This window comes from Artibeus jamaicensis, unplaced genomic scaffold (genome assembly GCF_021234435.1).
Source record: "Artibeus jamaicensis isolate MK-2021 breed Jamaican fruit bat unplaced genomic scaffold, CSHL_Jam_final contig_465, whole genome shotgun sequence".
NCBI classification, from domain to species: Eukaryota; Metazoa; Chordata; class Mammalia; order Chiroptera; family Phyllostomidae; genus Artibeus; species Artibeus jamaicensis.
In genome coordinates this window covers 1,838,334-1,858,753 of record NW_026521843.1, presented here as the reverse complement: position 1 = coordinate 1,858,753, position 20,420 = coordinate 1,838,334, and the positions used below count along the sequence as shown (strand labels likewise).

Sequence of the window (20,420 nt, the reverse complement as noted above, 5' to 3'; positions counted from 1 at the left end):
GGTAACCTAAACACACACAACTGTCATTTCTGCATTAAAAAGAGGTGTGTCTTCAGTACCAGTTTTCCTTTCACCCTCCTAGTGTGAGACATCCAGATTGGGGCGCCTCAGTACCACCAAACCAGCTGACAGATTGCACCAGGCGTAATGAAGAGCAGGATGAGGGGACCCAAGAGACTGCTTTATGGGCCAGATTAAACACGCCGTGTGCCTCCGGTTTACCCAGAGCCCTGGTAATCGTGGAGTGGGAGATGCTGTGTACAACTCGGAGGATGAAGTAGGACCGAGATGGATTACGGAGCTTCACGCACAGATCTGTAATGAGCCGGCGGAGGCTGTGTGGGACCTGCCTCTCAGAACAGGCATTGCCCTCCCGGGCTGCCATGGCGGTCCTTCTGATGTAGGAGACAAAAAGCTACTCAAGGAAAACACAGGGACTCAGGTTTGCTGCTTCGATCATTTCCTAATGAGGTCGATGATCTCAAAGTCTTTGAAGGAGGGGAAGAACATTCTGGAAAAGTGTCATCACTTTTTACATTCACTCTGATTCTTCGGCAGGCATCTGGCTCAAACTCGGATTTATGGGAACCTCAGATTCAACATAGATGGTGCCGAGCGTGAATTGGGCAGTTTCCTCCACTTTGTGTCCTATCGCTACTGGGACAACCCACACCAGACTGAGAGCTTTGCACACCTAAGGTTGTGTCGGGCGGACACACGGCCCAGTCTCCCTGGGCTCACACCTGCAGGTCTGCAGGGCCGAGGTCCGATGCCACTGTCCGACTAGGAGAAGGAGTCCTTTCTTCAGGGCTGGCTCGTCCCCAACCACCCAACCCACCACCGACTTTCGTTCTTCGCTGTGAACACCATGGCTCAGAGCAACAACTGGCCTTGACTTAGCTCCTGGGTGAGGGGACAGAATGTGTATGAGTCCCACTGGGAGCAACACAGGAGTCTCTTGCGATGGTTTGAGACCCTAATGCTGTTACATCGCTTTGCCAGACTTGGACATCCCCCAGCCTCCGCCAGCCACCAACCGTGCTAACGAAGCTCCACCCCAGTGGCGAATGATAGGTTTCGAGGGACGATCTCTGAAAAACTCTCTGTAGCGACCAGGTTCCCAGGGCATTTACTGGCTGGGTGGAGTCTATGTCCCCTCTGGATTGTGACTTCCATCTTGGTAAAATCATAACTTAATTTAAAAAAATCTTGTACTTCTGTCGTGGATGTCAAATACAAATTTCAACATGACGCAGGTGCAAGGTGACATCGAGGACTTTGTGGACAGGCTGTTCCCTCCCAGCTCATTGCTCGGGCTCGTGTTTATAATGAAAGAACAGGTCACCCCCACACCAACCATCACCTTCTAGGAACTTCCTTTTGTCCTCGAACCCGTTTGCCTAGACGGAAGGTTTTCTCATGAGCCGCGTGTGCCAGGAACTTTGAAAAGGATCAATCCAGCTCCTCACCTGCATTTCAGTTTCATGTGCGTGTGCTCCCTGCTACTGTGTAAGGCAATTTCAGCACTTTTCCTGGAGTAATCAATAAAATGAATTCTCAAGAAGAGAGAGGACTTACAAAGATGGCTTTGTTCAACTGCCGTAGGCAGATGACTTTGCTGATAGAAAGAACGTTCCTGGAAACGAATTTCATTCATTTCAAACAGCAAATGTGTGTGCTTTTTTTCCTTTAAAGGAAAGGAAAGTAGCATGAGCACACCAGGCAGCAACGCCACAGCACTGGCTTGTTTGTAAAAATCATACATCTAGTTATTCCGACCAGCATCACCGCCGACAGCGCGGGTTGCCGCGGCTGCGGGAGTTCTGGGAGGGCGCGCACTGCCTGAGACTGTCAGACTCACGGTGCCTCTTTCCTTTAAAAATACATTTACTGCAGTATCGACGCAGCATATTTAAATATACTTCATTAGTATTTTGCATTTTATTCTGTCGAAGTCTTCCTTTCAAGAGAATCGGGTGCAACACTTAGCTCCTATCGTAAGGCACATGGCCTGTGTGACTACAGATGCCTCTGTGTTCACCGCAACCGTGGTGTTCGGTCTCCTCCTCTTGCTCCTTTTTTGTAAACTCTCCCATCACCGGCCGATGCGTGGGCGTGTCCGCAGCGCGGTTTCATCTAACCGTGTTCATTTGTCCCGCTCTCTGACAATTTATACGATTGTAGATTATTGGTGTCGCGGTTGCGGTATTTATAGTCCTATAAATTAAGGTCACGATGATCAGAGATGACCCCTGACAACAGAATGTAAGAGTGGGAAGCAGGGTTTAATATTGCCCTGGCCCTGACGAATCCCCTGCAAATTGCGTCCTCATGCCAAGTAAGAAATCAGCGTCTTGGCCTGAAAAAAGGGGGTCTGAGTAACAATAATAATAAGTCACAATAATAATAAGGCAAAAATATCAGGGCTATTTGCAGACTCTGGTTTTTTAACGGCCCTGATGACACGCTGAGAATAAGGAGTTGAGAGAAATGTCACATGGCCCGTGACGCCTGCAGCCCGAGCTCCCGCTCACCCCCCTCCCCCCCAACATGCATTTAGCCCCCGGAACACATTCACACCACGCCTTTTGAACCTTCCTCTTCTCTCCGAATCGGAGGGTGATGTCTCCACCAAGTGATATTCACACTCGAGTTCAAGGACAGAGGGGAAAGGTGTGCCCGACTGGGGTTGAGCGCTCTGAGATGGGGACACTCAGCTCGGTGTCACACAGGATGGGTCCCCATCCCAGCTGGACCTTCATGGGCCTAGTGACCCGAGGGAAGTTGTTTGGGTTTCTCAGGGCTCGGTCTCCTTGCTGGGCGAGGGGCAGCCGAACACCTGCTGGCGGCTGCCTGGGTCGCACCTGTGAGACACCTGTCCTGCAGTTGGCGGCCGTGCTCTGGGCCTGCCCACCCCGGCCCAGATGCCGCGTGCCTCCAGAAAGCGAGTGGAATTAGGGACATCCCCCCACAAGGAGCTACTCACACACTGCAAAGTCAATAGTGGAGAGGAGAGGAAGGCTCAGTGTCGCCTGAGTGCTGTCCCCGTCTTGCCCTCACCTGGTCCCACACTCTGTCAGCTCAGGGGACCCCAGCCCAGCATGAAAAGAATGATCTGATGGGAGAATTAGCCCCAGGGATCTGTCGCTAAAGAGATTAGATTCTCACTTGGGAATTCGGAGGGGAGCTGGGGCCACACAGACCCATTCCTGTCCCCACGGCCAGCGCTCTGGGTTCTGAAACAGGGTCAGAGGACTGGGTTGGCCTCCGAGGCGCACCCCGTGTCCAGGGCAGCTCTCGGTCTCCCCGCTAGCAAGATGCCTGTTCTCAGAAGCCTCTGAACGATACAAAAAGGCAATTTCATCCCATTAAACCTACGTCTGAAGTGTTATATCTTGTGAAATATTCTTTAGGATTGTTTTTCACCTTCAAACGCTAAGTTAATGTTCACTTCGCGTCCCCCATCTTTTAAGGTCCCCCCCTTATTTGGCTGTGGGTCAGGTGATCTGCTGGAGGCCAGCCTGCCTCGGGTATAGTGGGTTTAGATGGTGGGGGTTCCTAGCAAAATGCCTAATGGTGTCTGCTGCGGGACTTGGCATTTAAGGGTGAGCTTTAGAAGGGTGGTCAGGCCAGAAGTTGAAAACTGCAGCTCACCACCCATTATGTCCGTGATGCCATTCGGTGGTGCAGGCAGGTCACACAGTAGGCCTGCACCAGTGCATCCCCGCAGAGGCAGGGAGTCTGCCTCGTACTCACTGTAGTCAGGGCCCCACAGACCCTCGGGGGTTAACTGGAAATGTAGTCAGTGAGGGCTCGGGGGCAAGCCGTCTGGTTTGCACTTATCTTGGTTAAAAATATGATCTTGCAAAAAATGTGCATGATATTCCATATCAGGCCCCTGGGGACCGTCAGCTGAGAGCCAGCATCTGGTGCTGGGGCCTCCGATGAAACAAACATGACCCTTCCCGCCCCCCACGCACAACCTCCGTCACTCAGTCTTTGTGGCAGGCTCCGGGCTCGTCCTCAGCAGCCGTCACCTGTGCTTCCAGGAAGGTCAGCTCTCTTCCGGGGCTGTCCCCCTAGGGCACTGCACCTCTGGCTCCTGTCTCCGTCCAGCTGTCTCTCCTCCACCGTCCCCTCCGGATCCAGGACCCTGGTCCCTGCAGCTGCTGCTCAAACCGTGGTCCCTTCGACACGTGGTCTTCCCAGGTGTGCGGCTCAGCCGGACTAGCCAGCCTCCCACTGGGTTCCTGCTGCATTACCTGGCGTCTGTGCTGCCTGAGGGCACCCCACCACCCCCACGTGGAGTGGCAGGAAGTGGGGGGTCTGTGCAGCCTTGAGTTGCAGGCTGGCAGCCCCCTGCCCTTCACTAAGTCGTCCTTGGATGAACAGTGTTGTCATCTCTGGAACTTGGAGTTCAGAGAACACACTACTCACGCCGAATCCACTCAAGCTTTCTTGCTTTGCACACTCTAAGGGTTTTTTTTTTTTCCTTGTTTCGGGTCCTTTTCCATCAAGGAAGCTATTCAGGAAGGTGGAAAGAAATGTGTGAATGAGGACGTCCACCCCAGCGGCCCCTGTTCCAGCACTCCCTGCGATTTCAAAGCAAACCACGACCCTCCAAGTTTAGAGTCCGCTGGTCTTAAATCTGGACTTGCAGACGAGGGCTCTGGAGCTCGGAAGCCGCAAGGTCAAGAGGGGCTTCCATGTCAAAGTGCGTGGAGGACTCTGGTCTCGCCCCTGGACAAGTCCCGTGGGACTTGTCCGTGTACCCTCCTGGCTCTCCCAGTGAAAGGTGACCTGGGGCATGACACCGTCCAGCCCTGTGTCTCCCTGTTGCTGGAATCTACTTACAGCCCAGCCTGGTCCCCTTATACTGTTAATGAGGGTAACGGTGACTCACCCTGACCGTGGTGACCATAGAGTGATGACCCTAAAGAACTGTTCAGAGGGTCAAACTATGCTGCATGTGCAGACTCACTACGCGCCCCTGGGTCCTGACGGGAGATTTGGGGGTCACCTGCTGCCTGGTCAAACCCCATTTAGACATGAGGAGACTGTGGCCCTGAAGCCACATCTCCAGGACCCGCTTGGGACCTCTGCAGGCAGCGCTGAGTGTCCCCTCCCCCCCGCTGTGCACCCCCCAGGAGCTGGGCTGCGCCCCCTTCATTAAAGGGAGTGGGACAGGATTCTGGCGCAGAAACATCTCTAACATGTGTTTTTTGTCCTTATCTTATTGACTCAACCTGCAGACATCTCTGCCAGAAATGTCCAATTGCTCCTTTGTCTAAGGAAGATTCTATATTGATCTTAATCTAATTAGCTGGCCTGGACTCTGCTGAGGGTCAGGATTCCTGTCTTGATCTAATTAGCTACCGTCGCTGCGGCGGCGTGGGCCTGAAATCGCCGTAATGGCTGGTGCGGAGAGGCTCTGCCCTCCGGGGTGGCGTGCACGGTGGAGCCGCTTCTGGACCCTGCAAGCCCCCAGCAGCTGAAGTGTGTCTGCTGGATGGGCTCAGAATTCTTCTGGAGATGCCGCGGGGCTGCAAGCCAGAAAGAGCCAGGAGCGCAAACCTTGGTTCCTCCCTTTCTGACCATATGACCTTGGGCACTTCCTTCATCTCTTCCAACCTCATCTTCCTCGTGTGCATAGTGGGCTGGGGCCCGAGCGCTTGGGGAAAAGACCTGGGGAGGCAGCAGCCTGCCCACCGAGCGCGAGCTTGGCAGCCGGCCTGTGGGGGGCGCTCCTGACTTCCTTTCTCTCCTTGCATGTCCGTCTGCCAGTTGGCTGAGAAGCAGGTATCTCCCCTCCCTCCCTCCCTCTCCTCTTCCTCCCCTCTTTCAGTTTCCGATTTCCTGTGGAAGTCCCTGAAGCATTTCCCCCATACGAGATTCAGGATGCCAACCAGGGTCCCTGGTAGCACTTCTAAGGAGGGACAGAGAGGGCAACGGGCCCATCTGAGCAGAGCGAAAGCAACACCGGGCCAGCGTCTAGAGCCTGGAGTGTGAGGAAAGAGCAGAAAACTCGGGGCCACGTGGGCATCAGCAGATGACTCTCCGCTAGTGGACGGAGCTCGAGCAGACCCGGACGGGCGACACGGGGCAGGCCCGTGGTAACGGCACTTCCCCAGCGACGATCACTCTCCCTCTCTGGAGGAACTTAGTGGCTTGTGAGTTTCCTGGCGAACACCTGGTCCTTATTCGCTCTTGTGCACAGTGTCTTCTCCTCTCCTGCCCTCTTGCTCTGTCCACCCTGAGCCCTGGAGACTTCTAGTTCATCAGCAGGTAGGGCTGCCCTTTGAAATTCAGGTTACCCATCCAGTAGGTTGCCTCTACGGACATTACAGAAAGCTTCCTCTTCTTTCTATACTGCTTTATCATCAAGTCTTGAAACTAGCAGGTCGGCATTGATCTTCTGGCTTCCAGGTTAAGGCTGCAAATGGGGTGCCCTTTTCTGTGAACCCCAAGGTCTGTGTGGATGTGGGAAGCCAGGCTGAGATGTGTGGGCGGGGCTGGTCGGCAGCCCTGTGGCCGTGGACTTGATGGGGGCATTCCTGCATTGGCGCGTGGGTTGGTCACCTTCTGAGGACGTACCGTGCAGTTACTGATATTCATTTAAAGATGTGAACTTTATTGCCAAAGATCGTTATTAGGACAAATGTTAGTATCAGTTTTTAACCATTGCTACCCTCACCTTAAGAGGAAGACGTCTTTGGTGCGGTGGAATTTATGGGCTGTAACTGACTGCTAACAATACAATCGCAAACACATATGTTGACATTTTCAAACAGGTTAACCATTTTGTGCAACTTCAACCGACTTCCAAAATCATCTGGGCTACAAAAGTCGTAGAACTAAAAGCATATTAAAAAAAAAAACAAAGTAGGAGCACAGGTGTTTCGGCCAGCAGATTCGCCTCTTTTTCGGTAACCTCTTGTTGCTATGACGATGCCTGCGGGCTGCTTGTGTGTGGCTCACACAACACCCGCCACGCCTTCTTGCTGCAGCCTTGAGAGCTGGGGAACCAGGCTCAGCCCAGGAGCTTCCAGGGGCCTCCACCCGGGGCAGGGCCCTCCCCGAGCCCGCCTCTGGCCCCTACCTGGCCTGCGGGTCACACACCCATCAACACAGAGCACCTGTGGCTGTCCGGGGGGGTCACGGCAAGTTTGCACAGGGCCAAACTCCCTCCCATCTGAAACCTTTGGCCATGACAAAAATGTGGTATTTAAAAATGGACGTGTTCGGGCTGCGGAGTAAGAGAGAATGGTCGTTAATTTTGGATAACCTGGAGGTTTGAAGGACTCTGGTGAAGAGGAGGCAGGACGGACAGAGAGACAGGAGGCAGGACGGACAGAGAGACAGGAGGCAGAGCTCCGTGGCCCAGAGCACGGGGCCGTGGCGTTGGGCACGCGGTCCGCAGCAGAGGCTGTGTCTCCTCGGTCAGTGTCCCCAGCGCCTGCTGGGGGCTGTGGGTTCTTGCAGGCCTCTGTCTCCTCCCTTCGAAACCCTCCCCTGGTGCCTGACATCAGGCAGAGTTCCAACGCCTCTTCAGAGCTCGCCCAGGGCTGCCCTGGGGCAGGGATCCCGTCTTCCCACCCTGGAAACAAGCTTCACAGAGAGTCTCCCCTGAACCTCACCACGGATGACGCTCAGAGGGCCTCCCAGGAGTCTGCGTGTTCCTAGGACTTCCCTGACCTGCCGTCTACCAGACTGGCTGTTGGAATTTGGGGGGTGCTGTGGGGCTTGGAAGGCTAGTGAGGGGTCCCAGGCAGATCGCCTTCAATGGTGGGTTCATGCCACCCTAAAACAGACATCAGAAAGCGTCCCTGTTTTGAACATGAGTTGATGATAGCCCTGGGACTGTGCATGCCCGTCAGTTTCACAAAACCTGTTGCAGGTGGTTTGTCCTCTGCCCTCATCCGGTGCGTGCCCCAGCTGCCGCCTGAGGCTGGCCAGCTCACCATGGCAAAGGCCAATGTCCACAGACCTGCAAGACGGACGTAGCGCCCAGCCGTCCCTGCCGTCCCCCAGGCTCAAGCACCCCTCCCCGGACACACATGTGTGTGCACATGGGCCCTGCAAGCCCGTCCTCCCCTCTTGTCCTGTCTGCAGTGCTCAGGGGTCTGTCCCCATCCTCCCGGGACTATTCTGGCCTCTCCTCCTTCCCTCACCAGCCCCCCCCATCCTCTTTGACTTGGGATCAGACCACACCCCCTCGGGCTACGTTTCCCTGTCTTCTTGTCCCCTAAGTGAACTCCCCCAACTCTATTCATATAACTTGCCAAAACGCAGGTGGATGTGACATCAACAGTGCCCCTCCCCACTGCCCTCAAGGTCAAGTGTCTAGCTTGGTCCTGTCTCCTGCAGTAGCCCACCTCGAGTTTTGCACTTGGGGGAGCACTAAGTTGTGGTCTCCTGCGTGTACTCACATGTGCACGCACATGGGCACACTCACGCGTACGGCACTATTTCTTGGCCCTGTGCCGTGCTCACTTTGCCCCCCTCTCTGGAGCCCCCAAACCACCTCCCCGTGACGGTGTCTATCTTGGTCTACCTACTGCTTCCTCGGAGACTCTGATCAGTTGTTCTCTCCTGCAGGAAGCCCCCTTCCCCCAGCGCAGGTGGGGCGAGGGGCCCTCGTTGGAGCTCCGTGTATCAGCGCCACGCTGTTCCAACAACTGTGTTCTTTGTTGCTGCGTCTGCACATGCAGGTGAGCTGTGCGATCCCCACAGGCCGGCCGCATTCTGATATTTTGGAATAGCCAGAGCCTGTCCTTGTGCCTGGGTGGAAGGCGCTCTAAATATTTTGCTGAACTGAATAAACCTCTCTTTTTTGAAACAAGTGTTCAGCCTGGACATAGTGTGGAAGCTACAAAATGACATAAAATCTCACGCAGGAATTGTTCCACCTGATGGTCACACATCCCCCTGAACGACAAGGATCTGTTTTCTGATTTGAGGGCTGAGGGCTTTAACAATTCAGGAGAAATGTGGGGGCACCCCCCTGTGCCGGGCCCCAGGCTGGGCACCTGACATCTGTCCCCTCAAATCTCCAGAACAACCCCATGAAGTCACTGCCCATCCCTGGGAGAGGGAACTGGGGCGGAGCCTTGCCCAAGGCCACGCCCACCACTCATGGACGGCCAAGCCCACTGGCTGACTGGGTCCCAGCCCTGGGCCCCCTGCCTGCCCCGCCGCACACATTTCTGCACATTCTTCACTCAAGCAGCACGTCGAGAGTTTAGGGAAAATCCTTACCCAGGCCGCTCACACGGCCAAAGCCAGTCTGATCGAATTTGAATTACTTTGTAAGCAATAAGCCAAATAAGAGATGTGTAACAACAGAGAAGAAGCCAGCCAAGCAGAGAAAAATGCGTTCTCTGGGATGAATTCCCAGAGAGCGGGGACCCGGGCTTGCCGGCAGGATGTCAGCCCTTCCCGTGAGAAATCCTGCCACGGGCAATAAAGGACCTTCCTGGGACATCCCCATGGTATCTGGAGCATGTGACATGTCATTATGCATATTGCCTTCAGCCCCCAGATGCTGGGAGGGAAGAGGATGTGTAATTCCATTAATCAGGGGCTTTCTGGTGTCTGCGGTTTGGAGTCATTTGTTATTTGGGTAAGATGGGAACGAGGGAAATAAAGCTTTTCCCTTAATCAAGAAGCGCTGATTGAAGCCCAGCCCGTGCGCAGAACTGTGTCAGGAACAGAACGGAGCAGCCGAGGGAAGAATGTCCACCATCTTCAGTCGGGAAGCTGTTCGGGACGGGAGTCACTGACCTGGGTGACCACGCAGGGACATACCAATGAGACAGCACGGGTCCGCAAGAGCTGATGCACCAGAGGTGGCAGAGCACAAGGTCGACCGTGCACCTTCAGGAGGCCCGAGTTTGGGAGACTGGGGAACGCTGCGTCAGTTTTACCCTCCAGGCCTGAAGGGCGCCCCTGGGACTCGGACACAGAGACCCCTTCCGGGGCCTGCGGTCTCAGTTATGCAGGGCTCCTCTCTCTTCTCTCCCTCCCAGGTCTCTCGCCTGGTCCGGGGACAGGGGAGGGACACAGAGCATCCCCCCACTCTTGTCAACTGTGAAAGTAAAGCCCAAGCAGTTACATTATTTGCCCCCAACCACGGGGGGCGCGGACCCGGGCCGAGGAACCCCGGCTTCTGTGTCGTCTCTGAGGTCCTCTGCGGCTGTGCCGAGGTGCCTTTGACCTGGAAGGATGCGCCCCAGGTAGGCGGACTGCACGGCGTTGCGGGGCACAGAACGGCTCCTAAATGAGGGGCAGGCAGGCCGAGGGGTCCGGAGACCCCTTCCTGCGTCCTTGTGGAACCAGGACTGGTCCAGCATCTAGAGGGACGGCCCTTCTGCAGCATCAGAGGCTGCCACCCTGTCGGGATGTGGGCACCACGCAAGTCAGCTGTGGGGAGAGTGTCTGCTTCAAGGAGGTCGGCGAGCCCCAGGCACTGCTGGAGCGGGGTTGGCGGGGAGAGAGGTGACGTGGGGCCAGGTGTGGGGCAGCGACGTGGAGAAAAGACCACGGCTCCGCCCCTGCTCTTGTAACTACAGCTCTGTTCTCAGAAGCGTGATGTGAGGAGAACACGTGGGCAGCGCTGCCGGCTGGGACCTGGGTGACAGTGTTGCTGGTGGAAATCCGGCTCCTCCGCGGGAGGGCGAGGGAAGAGTTCCACGGACCCACACACGGGAGACTGTGATGTGGCAAGGTTTATTCGGGTGGAAATCGCCCCCTGGTTTCCAATGTTCCCTCTCCCTCTGTCCACCATGAAAAGGTCCACCGTGTCCTCAGTGAGGGTGGCAAAAGCCGTGTCCAGAGTTTCTGCTTCATGTAAACACTCAGTCCTCTGGAGTCCATGCCATCTGCTGAGGGCCCTGGTAGTTGGTAACCCCACAGGGTCATGTGCTCCTGGGTGAGAGAGAATGTGACAGCTCAGCCCCCCGGACCGGTGTCCAGCAGCCCTCTGTCCCAGCCAGGGGGCTTCCCCTCCTGCAGGCTTCCAGGTGAAGGGCCAGGCCCCGGAGCACCCCGAGCCCTCTTGGGGTCCCCTGCTCATGTATCATCCTTCGCAGAGAGGTGATTGTCCCCGGCAGATGCCCCAGGAGCGTGACAGGGACTCCCCATCATCGTCACTTGTCTAGACCAGCCTTCGGGTGCAGCCCTGTCTTGGAGGATAATGACAGGGGCACAGTCAGCCTGTCCAGACAGGTGAACGGAGCTGCAGGGTCACAACAACCCACTGTGGTGTGTGCTAACAGTCACACACACGGCACGTCCCTCTCCTCCGTTGGTCACTCACCTGGCTGTCTCAGCCATTGAGGGCCCTGGGAGGAGCCTGGAAACAGGCTGAGTTACCTTGTGGGGACAGGCACCAATCATCTGAGTCCCTGCAGTGATGGCGTGTCACTTGCCCACAGAGAGCCCTGAGGCCGGCAGGTGTGACCCTACTTCCTCTTCCGTCACACCCTCCAGCTCCACTGTTCATTTGCTCCCCAGGTGAGCCGCCATGTGATCTGGGTGAAGGAGGGGAGAAAAATGCATCTACAAAACAGGAACAGCCTGCTGCACCATCTTGAGAGAGAAAAATACAAATTCTCCAGAGCAAGTGGCGGAAAGCTGCCCAAAGCCTGTCCACTGAAGGGGGCGGTGCCTGCAGGCACCTTGGCGGGAGACTCCGCAGTGCGGCTGCATCACTGTGAGCTCACACACTTGATGACCTTCAGCTAGCACGGGAAGGTCAAACCATCAGCAACGAGATTCTAATGATCTATAGAAGGAGCATGTGTAATACATGCAACAAAAGTTGGGGCAGAAAAAGTTACTTTCAAGAGCACGTTTGGGCACATAAGGAGACGGTGTCTGTGTTCATGCACGCAGAGTGTGAGAGTGACTCCGTGTTTGGAAACATGGAGTGAGTGAGGCCGTCTCCCGAGAAAGCCGGTGAGCTGCCTTCACCTGTCTGACCCTGTCTGACCTCTGTCTGACCCCTGTGGCTAAAGCGCCGATGTGGCTACCTCAGTGACCGGCATTAGCGTGGCCCTGGTGTTTGGCAGACAGGCACAGAGATCACCGCGGCTGGGCCCAGCACCTGGAATGCAGGGAAGAATGGGTGCTGCACTATTTTTGCACATCTTGCCTTTGTAGAAATCACATGTGCTATTTCTACATTGTTCCAGAATTGCAGAATCTGCCCTGAAATTTCTGATGACGTAGCAGATGAAGTAGCAGGAAGGATCTGCTGAGAAGGGACAGTCTCCACCACTGAATGCCTTGTGTGTGGAGCATGTGTGTGTGGGCTCAGCCGTCCTCACCGCGACCCTGGCTCTCCCCTCCCCCCCCAGGCAGGACAGGGGCGTATCCCTAGTTCCTTACAGCAGAGCATCCACACCTGCGAGATCAGTGCAGGTGGGGTGCTCGGTGTGGGGCCTGAGACCTGGTGAGCGTCCCCTAAGCACTAGTCCTTGATTTCTTGCCATAGCCCTACGAGGACCTATCACGTGCCTACTCGACCAAAGAAACTGAGACCTGAAGAGATTCAAGGACCTTCCCCGAGGTGGACTTCCTCACAGTGCGAAGCACACCTGGAGAAGCGCTGTCTCATCTCTGCCAAAGCTTCTTTTAAAGATCTGTCTGGCCTGAGGAAAAGGACAGGAATCAACGGACATGTGCAAAGGATGGGCTGTGCATTGTCGCGAGTCATCTCCGCAGACTCGCCCCTGCTCTTGTCCTCTGTGGATGAGCAGTCGCTCCACTGTCGCCAGTTCCACGCAGGAAAGACCCACAGACAAACCCCTGACGCTCTTTCCGGAATTACACTGCATTTGCTTAGATGTGTTTTGAACACAAAGTTGCTTGTCAACCCAAACTGTTAGAATGCAGATGTTATATCAAATCTTTTCTTGGCTCTGATTGCTTTTTAGACTTGGGTAATGAACTTGAATGATTTCAGGGGCAGACCTGGTAACTTCGTCAGTACAAAGGCAAGGCAACAGGGGTGGGTGTGGCTTGAGGCTAACTGGGCTGCAGCCCTGCTGTGCGTGGTCAAGTCCATACTGCTCTGGGCAGCCTTGACCTCCAAACGGTATTTTGCAGCCCCAGTCTGAAGGAGCAACACACGACTCTCCTTGTCTGACTGTTCCCAGACTCCTCTCTGCTCCCAGCTTTGAGGTTGGGAAAAGTGTCCTCTGCTGTCCCTTATTCTGTTCAGCAGGGGAGTGATTCCGACTCAGCAAGCGTTTGATGGGCCCTACCAGGCTCGGAGCAGACCGCCAAAGTGAATGAAACAACAACAAACAGAAAAATAAACCGTCCTCACCCTGGCAGTTCTGATCTGCCCTCAGTCACGGTCACAGATAACTGGACACCAGCGGTCAATACAATAACACCAACAAACAGAGGGAATCCACGTGGGACAGAGGTGCACTTTGATCCAAGGGCACTCAGGGGTAGTCCCTGCAGGGAGGCAGCTGGCGGCTGCGTCAGCTGGAGTGTCCCACTGGGGACGGCAGAGCTGACGTTTCTGCTGCGTCCTGACCCACGGCCCACTTTTCAAACCTCTTCTCTTCCTGGTGCGTTTGATGTGGAACCTTTTCCTCTGCGGCGGCTCGCCCCCACGGTGCATTTCCGGATCGGCAGGGTGACCTTTGGAGCAGAGCCCTCTGGTTCCGCAGGTGGACAGTGAGGCGGGGGAGGGACCATGTTGGCGAGGCTCAGAAGGGCATCTTCTGCCTCAGAGTTCTTTTTCCTTGTTTCCAACATTTCACAACCCAAAACGTTCATCCTCAGAATTTCTCAGTGTGTTCCTCTACAGGCTGCATTTGCTGTTGAAAATGGTTAATTCAAAATGTTCATCACCGCCGGCAATAGCCAGCTCCACTCTCTGCCCCCGACTCTGCCCCCACGGAGCTTCCCAGCCAGCCCTGGGCTCCCTGGGTGGCCCGGGTCCCTGTGGGGACTTCAGGAAAGCTCTGAATTGCCTGTGGTCAGAGAGCAGTAATTCAGGGGAGGGTGACCTGCAGATCGACATGTGCCCATGAAATTTTAAAATGGTTTCCATGCCCTTACCTGTGAATTAAAAGGAAATAATGACCCAGAGGATATGATGAGGATTAAATATGCTAATATATGTAAATATGCTCTGTAAGTTATAGCTAATTGGATGAGTGTAAGGCGGTATGATAAGGTCACAATATGTTAAAGTGAATGACAATTTTGAGGCTCTCTCGGGTTCTTTATTGGCAAGTGCAGAGAGGGACCTGATGGGGCTGGCCAGCAGATGGAACCAAAAAAATCTTCAAAATAAAAGGAAGCCCTTTTCTCTGAATTCTTCACCTTTTGACAGAAAGTCGTAGGAGAAAACTATAAAGATCAATGTCTTAAAGTAAATCTGTGATGTTCAAATGCCCCACATCATGCAAACTGTACCCTCTCAGAACTTCACCTGCACTGGAGAAATTGCAGTTGGCTGATCGAACTCCCTGCTTTATGGAGCTGAACATATCCTCTGACCTTGAATTTTATAAGACTCAAGACAATAGAATTCTATTATGATTAATTTTTGATTTTTAAAATATAGCTATATTGGAATATTAGGGAAAGGTTGGTTGCAAATGAAATCTTTACTTCTTTCTTTCTTGTCCCCCTAAATTAACAATATTATTAATGACCTCAGATTAGAGGCATAGAATACGCATTAGCTTTATTCTTCCATAAATTCCATCCCCGGTAAAGGAGACAGACTCTGGATTAGTGTCTGGCGAGGGTCACTGACCACAGGAGTGTTTGAACTCACCGGTGGCGACTTGTCTTACTACGATGACTGCCAAAGCTTCCCTCCGATCTCGGGGGTACCAGAAGGGACCCAGGAGCTGGCCCGGGCCTGCACAGGCTATCAGAGATACAAGTCAGCCCCCGGTCCGCGTGGAGGGCCAAGGTGACGCTCGGCCCCGGGTGTGGGAATGACACATTGAGCTCCTTTTTTGGGGTCTCGGAAGGAGGGGCTCACCGGCCTGCCAGCACAGAGTGGGAGAAATGGCTTCTCTCCTGCAATAGAAATAGTGTGATTATAAGACAAAACTAGCTATTGGCTTCAAAGCCCCAACAACGCCCAGGCTCCCCCAGAGGGTCTGGCACAATATTCTGGGGTGGGAGCCAGCAATCCCCCCTTTATCGGCGGCCTCGGTGGTGTCTAAGAGGCAGCCGAGGGGAGAACCGCTGTCCTCAGGCCTCTTAAAGCGTCCTCCCCGAGAAATCCCCTGGTCATTTGTCAGGACGCAGAATCTCATCCAAAAGTCTGTGTTTCTAACAAGCTCCCGGTCAATGCCAGAGCTGCTGGTCTGAGGGCCTTCCAGAAAAAGCAAGAGCCTCAGCTACTCTCCAGATTTAGACTCCCGTGGACGTCTGGAGAGAGAGGGTCTGTGTCACACACCCCAGGGGCCCCGGCACCAACTCACTTCTGAGTGACACCCTCTGGCTTCATCACTTTACCTAGCGCTTATGGGGCTGCTAATTATCCTTAGAGTGATTATTGCTAATGCATTTAAGTAGGTACCCTGTGGTTAGGGTACGGAATTCCGTACTTTCCATGCTCTGTGCATTAGAAGCACCTGGGAGCCCTAAAAATCTGGTGGGAACCGTCTCCAATAGGTGTGAGTGGCAGGAGGGGTGGGGAAGCATTTTAATTAAGCTCTGCAGGTGATTCTGACATCCTCAGCCTGGAAGTGTGTCAGTGTTTGCACAAGCAAATGAATGACACAGAATCGTCACCTCTTTCCACCTTCAGTCAGAACACAAGAAGCCAGAACTTAGATGCTAGAACCTGGGGGCACGCGGTTTTGTCCACATTAGAAGGGGAATCCCAGGAAAACACATCAGCCTCGGAGGCACCTGCGGCAGCGTCAGAACCCCGTTGTTAAAGAACGCCCCAAACTTTTCAGGTGCAGCCTGAAAACCATACGGGCAGCTGTGGACTCTGGAATCCGCTCCTCTTGCTGGAGGGGTGGCTGCCGTCCCCCCGGAGGGTGGTGGTCCCCTTTGCAGGGTTGGGACCCAGAGGCAGGCCTATGAGGACTGAGAGCCGAGAACTGTGCCGTGGCAGCTGGGGTTGGCTGTCCTCTGCTCTTCTGGTCTTTGACGCCAAGGCCACACCTGAAGGCAAAGGCTAAGCGAAAGAGGCAGAAAAGCGAGAAATACCACGGTCGCCCAATGGACGCGGAACCCAGTGGCTCCCAGGACCCGCCAAGGCGGCACCATCTGGGGGCTTCTCGGCTGCGCAGCGCACAGGTCCTGCAACGAGCAGGCTTGACGTCTCCAGGGCCACTACATCCACCAGCCCACCCCCAAACCAGAGTCGGTGTGCTCAGTCCGAGGGAGTGACACGGGAAACAACCAATCACAGCTAACTGGGCGTGCCCCATAAGGCACCGCCCCCCAACTCACAGCCAATCCGGTAGCCCCTCCCTGTGTTCCTTGTGTTCTCACCCCGTGGTAGGGGGAGAGGGTGGGGTGCTGCCAGGCACTCTGGGTCAGCACTCTCTTGTTCCACGCTGTGTTTGTTTTGAACGCATTCTTGAGAAGTGTTCATGCGCCCTAGTCTGCCTTTGTAACAATCGCGAGATTCTGCTACAGTGAGGACGGCAACACCCGGCGACCTGCCCTTCTGCCTGGACAGCTCGATGACATCATTAGCTTCTTTTGCAGCTAGGTGTGGCCAAAGGGATGTGTGGAAAGGTGCCCCACCCGTTCCCATCCTGGCTCATAACATCTGCCCCTGACTCTTTCCCCTTTGTCTAACAGCTGACGCCCCTGTGAACTCTCCTAGCAGGGTGGTGGTGTTGAAGCATGAAGGGGCGTGGGTCCCGGAATGGCCATGTCCAAGGCTGCCTGCCCACCACTCCCCACCAGGCCTGGTTTGACTGAGAAATCAGTGTTTATTGCGTTAAACAACAGGGTTTGTTGGAGATAGCTACTGGGTCAAGGGCCAGTGTGACTTTATTCTCTCTGTCATTTTTAGCCAACATTGAACGCCCTGGTTACTCAGATTCCTCCCCTTCATCAAGGAAGGCACTGCCTTCACACGGTCCCCAAGCTGCACAGGTAAGATTTTCACACAGATTCCAACGTGACTCTTCAATGCCGCCCACTGACTGTATTCACCACCGGGAATAGACAGACGGAACAGCAGGGATGGGTTATTTTCTGGCTTCAAAGATTATTCACATGCCAACAGCATTTGCTCAGTTCCCCTGTGGCTGGAAGATTTGAAAAGTCGACCCCTGCTTCCCTCAGCATATTTTGGAGTCACTGCCTTTTTTAAAAGTGGAGAATAAAGACAGAACTCTCCAGAATTTGGTTACACGTTGCATCACTGTCTCGCGTATCTTTCCCATGTGGTCTTCCTTTCAAACTAACAACCCCGCAATGCAGGCCAGAGCGCGTTAGCCTCACTCCGGGTCAACACGTTGACCCTCCAAAGATGAGGCATTGACTCGTGTTCAGCACAGACGTCAGCTCTGTCCCCGAATCCTGTGGTCTTGCCGTTTGTCACTGATTTCCTAACCACTTTAAATGACGCGATGACATCAGCGTTGACGTTCCTGTGAATGAGAAGAGTGTGAGCTGTTCGAGAGGCCGACGTCACTGAGCACGGGAGCGGAGTCTCCAGAAGAGCCGGCGGCGGGCCCGGCCTGCCAGTCCACTGCAAATATTGCTGCCAAGTCCACGGCAGGAGAGCCTTTTAAAAAACATATCTTATTGATTATGCTATTAGAGTTGTCCCATGAGCCTCTTTGATGAAAAACCTGTCGTTCCGGTCTCCTCAATGGATGTCTTTTCCGTGGACCGTGCTAGAATTGTAGACTCAAAACAGCCCATGTATTTTAAAACACTTCTGTTAAAAATTTCCCATGTGACTTCTGCAGCAGGAAGAAGTCATGCCCTTGGGCTGCTGACCCATCTCTGAGCTCTCCCCACCCTGAGGTGTGTCCGGGTTCGCACTGGTCTCTTTCCCGACACGACCACGTCTCTAAGTGCTGGCGTTGGCTCCCACAGCCGTTTTCCACATGCTCTTGATCCCAGCGTGGACAGAGAGCAAGAGTTTGGTCTCTTCCCCCCGTCAAAGCGGTGGTCCGTCTGGACGAGGAGGAAGCTTTGTGCACAATGAGTGGGGTTCGGGGCGCTGGGTAAAGTGAAAAGGGACGAGACGGAAAGGAGAAGACCAATCAGGCAGGCGCAGCGCGAGCACCGGCGGACTCGGGCACCTGGGCTCCGCGCGGTGGTCGGAGGGGAGCATCAGTGCGGGGCAGGGAAGCAGGGTGCGTAGGACTTCAGTGGCCACGCCAGGGAGTCTGCTTATCCCATGGGAAGGAGGCAGCCCTCACAGGCTCTTCGGCAGGTGAGGGGCTCGGCTCCCAGGTCAACGGTGGGAGCTGAGTGGACGTCAGAATGACCCGGGTGGGGGAGGGGGCTCCAGGGAACACCAATAAGCAATGCTTGCTAGTCCCGCCCTGTTAACGGAGGGTCTCTTGCTTTGTTTTGAAGCATCACTTTCCAGCTTTAATAAGAAAGCTGAGGTCCGTGCCCAGAGTCCTTCTCTCCATCTGAAACAACTCAGCTGCGCTCCTAGTGCCTTTGTGGCCGCTTGATGACACACGGTGGCCCTCTCTCTGCCACCCTGGGGAGCGCAGCCCTGGTGCTATCCGGATGGGTCAGGGGGTGGGGATGAGGACTGGCTCCCCAAATATGTCCTCTGAGATGGTGACAGACGCCTGAGCCCTCTTTCAGTGACATCCGTCCCCCACAATATGAAGCCTCTGAGGTTACTGCACCGTGGGGTCAGTCCTGGACGTGGGGACGTTCTCCCGGAAGCAACATTGGTGTGAGCCAGGCTCCCTGTAACTGCCTCTCTCCCTGTGGGCCGAATTTCGTGTTGCACCGGCCCTTACGCTTCCCTGTTGCTGACTGGTTAGTGCTTCCCACAGTGTCCGGGGACATTGAATGCTCTGCGGTCTGATGGCCTTAAACCTGGGCTCCTTGGCAGGGCTCCTTTTGGGTGGGAACTCGGGGTTTGTTCCAACATCTGGAGGGCCCTTCCCACCTGGTCCTCCCTGGTAGACCAGTTGGTCCGTGGTTGAGCTCTTGGCTCTGGTGGAATAATGGGCTTCTTCTTAATTGCTTGCCGTAGACATCTTCATCGGGTTTGAGAGATACTTTGCCCTGAACAAAGGCAGCTTCTTTGGGAGAACTTCTGGGTCCTCCTGTGATGTTGGTCTGTCCCCGCCCCCCCACCTGCACTAGAAAAATCCTTAAGCCACTGCTCCAGATCTGGGTCAGGTGCCTGGATGGCACCCCCACTTTATGAGCAGGTCTGGGGTGGAGACAGAAGTCTCGGGCCTTCCTGACTTGCCTCTCCTGCTGTCGTGCCTTTTCCCCACGCAGCGCTGGGGGCCGTGGGGTTCTGAGTGCAGGGTGAGCCCCTGTCCCGTGGGACCGGCGGGGGGAGGGGGAGGGGCCGGCCGCCTGCCAGCCTCTGCAGGTTAGCAGGCATAAAGGGAGAGACGGAACTCATTTGTCTTTCGATGCTCTGTGACACTGCCTTTAATCTCCTCTGAACACTGTCTCATTTTCTGTGACAAAAGCACCCACTGCTAACTCTCCGGCAGGCAGGTGGGGTGTTCTGGCTGCGGCATCAGCACTGGCCTTCGAGTTCACCTGGAAAAGCCCTGGTTTTCCTGGGGGATGGCATGTGGGCAGGGCTGGGGTTCAGCCATGGCTCCCTGTCAGGGTTTGTTCTGCTGGTGCTCAGCCAGGGGCGGTCCTTGACCACCGTGAGCCTGTCACTTTGCCCTGGGTTGGCAGAGGGAGGCGCTACAGAGCCGGACACCTGTCAGAGGGAGCTGTTACCCGAGGAAACTATTTCTAGGTGCTGTTCACACCTGCACAGTTCAGTTTTCAGGTGTCGCTGTTAACATGCCACCTTCTGGTTCCACGGAGGAGAATGCGAGAGTTGTTTCTCTCACACTGAGAAAGATCCATGTATCCTACAGATAGAGCCAATTTGGGAAAATTGAACAGTTTATTTATGCATTTACTTAGCGATGATTTATTGGGTCTTCAGCACAGGAAACTCTGTGGGCCAAGGGCTGGAGATCCCATCATGAGCGAAACCCGGATCTGACCAGTCTCCTAATGGGGTTCGCGATCAAACGAGGAAAAGAAACATCGGTAAAACAATCACACCAAATCAGTCTGTCGGGGGGCACAGAAGCCGTGAGTCTCAGGCCCGGTTTCTGGTTCCGCCTCTGTGCGTGGTAGCAGGTGAGATGACGTCGGGTCACGGGCCGTGTTGCTGGTTGCTGCTCCTGGTCAAGGTGTGGCAGAGGTGTGTTAAACCGGGCATGTCATGT

The 20,420-nt window shown here is 54.8% G+C and overlaps 1 protein-coding gene across 5 annotated transcripts in view; it reads left to right on the top strand.

Annotated features, from left to right (window-relative positions):
• The window catches only part of CMPK2 (cytidine/uridine monophosphate kinase 2), a 192,141-nt gene that overhangs the window by 40,372 nt on the left and 131,349 nt on the right, over positions 1-20,420 (top strand). Inside the window, exon 5 of one of the 5 annotated variants that reach the window (XM_053667042.1) lies at positions 17,030-17,902. The exons of 3 other annotated variants lie outside the window; for them this stretch is intronic. In XM_053667042.1, coding sequence (XP_053523017.1) covers positions 17,030-17,039 — 10 coding nt within the window. In that variant the 3' untranslated portion in view covers positions 17,040-17,902. Of the gene's footprint in view, positions 1-82; positions 1,843-17,029; positions 17,903-20,420 lie in introns of those variants that run through there. One more of the 5 variants, XM_053667037.1, reaches the window with a different exon arrangement.